The sequence below is a fragment of the Notothenia coriiceps genome, unplaced genomic scaffold, assembly GCF_000735185.1.
Source record: "Notothenia coriiceps isolate Sejong01 unplaced genomic scaffold, NC01 NC01_scaffold00010515, whole genome shotgun sequence".
In the NCBI taxonomy this organism is placed as follows: Eukaryota; Metazoa; Chordata; class Actinopteri; order Perciformes; family Nototheniidae; genus Notothenia; species Notothenia coriiceps.
In genome coordinates, this window is record NW_011343216.1 from 1 (window position 1) to 4305 (window position 4305).

Below are 4305 nucleotides of genomic sequence, written 5' to 3' on the forward strand. Positions count from 1 at the left end.
AATAATTTAAGCTTTGTTAGTTCCAGGTTTAATATGTGCAATAAGTTCATTTCAATACGTTCTGCAATAAACATTGAACCAGTCCGGCCCTCGACTAGTACACATTTTTTTATTTTGGCCCACTGAGTATTTGAGTTTGACACCCAATGGGTACAATTACTATCTTGCATTTGTAAGACCTCATTATCTATAAAGGATTGTTTTAAGATATTGTTTATTTTTTAGTCAATGTATTTAGAAATTAAACATTTTCAAGTTTTTAAGTTTACAGACTCGAATGCTCTAATGTTTGTGATTTAAAATTGTTTTTTTATTATAATTATTGTACGTGCATCTGTAGATCTAAATCATACAATTATTAATGATTAAATATCCACTAGCAATATTTAAATCAACTGAAATTAGCTCCACATGTACCAGCTGTGATGAACACAGTTAATGCAGTTGTGCAACAGAGTGAGTGACTGCTGCCACCATTTCAATACAGAGATTTTTTTTAGGCTTTCAGTTCATTTAATTTTAGGACTATAAATTAGTAATTTGGTACGACTTAAAATGGTTGAACTTTGGGAAGCAACTGTCAAAAATAGTTATCTATCAGTTTCATCGCATGCTAATATTATTTATATATACACATTTCCACATATTAACAATAGATATCCAAAGAAAGTTCATAAATATCTACTTTGCAGAGCTCAAAAGACATTTCAAAGATGTGACTCAGCAGTTTTATCCTCCACCCCCATCAGTTCTCACCTAGCGCTGCCTTGGCTGCAGCAGACGCCACCCGAGGGTCCACCACGGAGGCGAGGAAGGCCACGGTGCTCATGACGGGGTTTCCAGACTGGCTGAAGGGGATGGGCTGGTAGGCCAGAGGGCCCAGAGAGGCCTCGGTGCTCTCCATGTACGGATCCTCGATGGGCAGCCGCAGGAAGTGCAGGATACACTCGTCCTGGGTGCGCGACCCGATGTGCTCTGACACTTTGTTCCAGTCGTCCTTGAACATCTCCAGGGCCTAGAAGGAGTGGGGGGGGGGAGAATTACACACGTGTCAGTCTTTATATCTGGTCAGTATGCGATATTTATAGGAGGTTTGCAGGAGAAGGAGGACAGAAACATAGATTAAAGGGTCGTAAGGAAACAGAGGATGGAGTTTTATGTACTGTGGAATAAAATTGTTAATTTAAATGTAAGGTGAGAAAACAAAAAAGTCAAAAAAAAAGAAGGAATAAATGAAATACAGGGGCTTAAAAAAAGAGTTTAAGAGGGGGGAATAGGAAGGAAAAGTAGGTGAGAAAATAATAAGTATAAGATTGAAAAGGAAAATAGGTGACGACAAGCAAGTAAAATCACCATCTTTAATATCCATAAGTATTCATGACAGCTGATTGGAGGAAGTTTCAGCGCTCAGCAGTCGTATTTACAATTTAGAGTATTATTGTAGCTTTCTTTCGTCTCTGATGTCTTTGAGACTCACCTCCAGCAGCAGAAGAGTCTCCTGCTCGGTCCAATCCCTGGTGGAGTTGGTAGTTTTACCCTGTGAGGAACAACAACAGCAAAATCACATTAATATAGATATTAGGACAAGAACATGTATTGGCAGGAATTTGAAGTAAAATAGCAAAATAACCTCCAAGATAATGTATATGAATATCCGTTTAAGCTTTTTTTAATTAACTCGCTTTTAAGAAATCATTCCACGACCTTTCAAAATAAGTCAAACTAGAACAATTTCTAACTTTTAAAAGGTTTTAAAGCTAGTAGCATGCTGACCTTGAAATTTTTCTTGTTGTAGAGGTCGGAGCGCAGGCCGTAGTTCTGCAGGTCGATGGACTTGTCTTTGATTTTTTCTGCAAAGTTTGGCATCTGCTGTTGAGGGGGAATCTAGAGGGAGGAAACAACACATGAGCAATGATGGCGTGGTACTTCTGCCTGTAGACATTAAAGGGGACCTATCATGCAAAAGGCACTTTTTGATGTCTTTTATACATAAACATGTGTCCGACTCCCCGGTGTGTCAGGGAACTCACGCAGCGTCAGAAAATAAAACCCTCTCTCTTTTCCTCCGTACCCAAATCTCTAAAAACGGGGCTAAAACGGAGCTGATCCAGATTTGAAGATGTAACATCTGAAATGTGGACCCACGGCCCTATCAGAAACGTTGCTATCAGAAACAATGCCCGACTGTTTTGGACGTAATATGGTCGGTGTTTACATTAGCATCGCTAACACTCAGAGCTAACCTGTACTGGAGAGCATGTGTGTGAAGAAGCAGGAAATAAAAAGGAACTCACCTTGTGGTATAACCGGCAAGAGAGAAAGCCTTTGAGCTCCATACTGTTTCAGAAATAATCCTTGATAATCCATGATATGGCGTTTCATCACGGCAGCATTTAGTTTAGACAGTAGCTGCCGGGTCCCGCATGAGCTCAGACCCCTCCTTTTTTTTACCAATTTTTTTTAAAGCTTTATACCCCAAATCAGCACTTTTGAAACAGGAAGTGAAATAGAGGGATACGAGGCATGGCTAGAATGGGTGATCTGTTTGGTATTTTGAGCAAAACACTTCATAGACATGTTTTTTATATATTTGTATATATCTGAGACCTATGCTATTGCCTAAAAATAGCATGATAGGTGACCTTTAATACCAAATTCTACTGTGTGTTATAATGCTAGCAGTAAAATAAGACTGAATTGCACTGAAGCTCTCTCAATTGTTTTCTCCAATTTAACGAACTCCTTTTATTCTTCTTTCACTTTGTATATATTTCAGTCAGTCTTACCGGAGGGGGTCTGTGGTTCAGGGGAATGAGGCCAGAGGGTGTGTCGGCCAGCACGGTGAAGTGAGGGGTGGGAGGGGGTCCCATGGGCAGCGGGCGACTCTCAGAGTCCACCTGGTAGTTCACCAGACCCCACTGCTCCAAGAAGGCATGAACCCTGGAGAGAGAAAAATATATGATAAATGTCATTTTTGTCCAGATTATTTCAATGTATTCATACAGAGGGGATTGTGGGGATTTTTCAAATGTTGTTGATAATGTATCGAGTCCTATGAGGAAATGTATACATCTCGAGTGGCACAGTGGCTGTTAATGGTATATTGTTGGTTTCCCAATGTTTAATACCACAAAAACGACATGTCAAGCAATAAATAAACAGATTTCAAAATGTATTAAATTAGCATCTCAACTAGATTTTGTACTTTTTGAAATAAAAACAGGAAATCATCTTTCATTGAAAATGTAAATTAATTTAATTGAAACAACACTAAATAAAGATGTTCTGCATTGTCTCTACAAAAGTTTTTGGGTAAAATCCTCTTCAGTTTGTCTGTTGATGACAGACGTGACAGGGGAAGGAGCTGCCTTTGCAGAAGTAATGTCGATATTTGGTTAAATTACAAACTTGGTAAAAAAAAAAACCCTGTGCTCACCTCATGATGGCACAGACGTCTCCCGTCAGGTTCCTGCGACAGGAGGTGGAGGTGAGGTACTCCTGAGGGTTTAGCCGGTACGTGTCGATCATGAAGTTACGGTAGGCCAGGAATCTGTGATAAGAACCACAAAAAGATTAGTTTAACAAGACAGGAAACAGATATTTTTGAGTCTACAGAATGTACAAGAATTATACAAGTATATGACACATGTCTACTGTGTTTATATGGAGCTTACATCTCTGGAGTTTTGGACTTGTTCTTTCCGTTGAAGAACTCGGGCAGGGCTCTCCTCTCGATCTCATGGATGCTATAAAAAAAATAAAAATGTTGGTTTAATACTTGATGAATTTAGGAGAGTACAAATTAACTATGGCTGATTGTTATCTGCTATATTATGACAGGTATAAGTGTTGTTTTTAGGTGTGATCTCAGGGTTTCCCACACATAGAATTTGCTTGGGCTATGGTGAACGCAACGCTGCGCAAATGTGGGTCTGCCTCACAGAGGGTGACTGGCTGTCTACATGATGTGGCCTGCCGACATGGCCACTGTCATACAGATCATAAATCAAAGCCCTTGATTGGTCTCTCTGTGTGTCATTCAAGCTCGGGATAAACTCAGCTCAGGGGCCTCATTTATAAACGGTGCGTACGCACTCAAATACAGCATGATGTACACTGAACATTTTTCATGAGATGAACTCAAATATCTAAAACATTTTCTATATAAACAAAATAACCATTTCTCTCAAATATTGTTCACAAATCTGAAACAAATCTTTGATAGTGAGCACTTCTCCTTTGCCTCACAGGTGTGGCATATCAAGATGCTGATTAGACAGCATGATTATTACACAGGCGTGCCTT

At 39.6% G+C, this 4305-nt stretch overlaps 1 protein-coding gene across 1 annotated transcript; it reads right to left on the minus strand.

Moving 5' to 3' along the window:
- Positions 1-738: 738 nt before the first annotated feature.
- Positions 739-3746, minus strand: LOC104946022 (SWI/SNF complex subunit SMARCC1-like; the record flags this gene model as incomplete). The annotated part of the gene is made up of 6 exons (XM_010771762.1): positions 739-1015; positions 1478-1537; positions 1774-1884; positions 2787-2940; positions 3437-3550; positions 3675-3746. Coding segments are annotated over 6 exons (781 nt in total), but the record flags the coding sequence as incomplete, so codon positions are not given.
- Between the last annotated feature and the right edge of the window lie 559 nt (positions 3747-4305).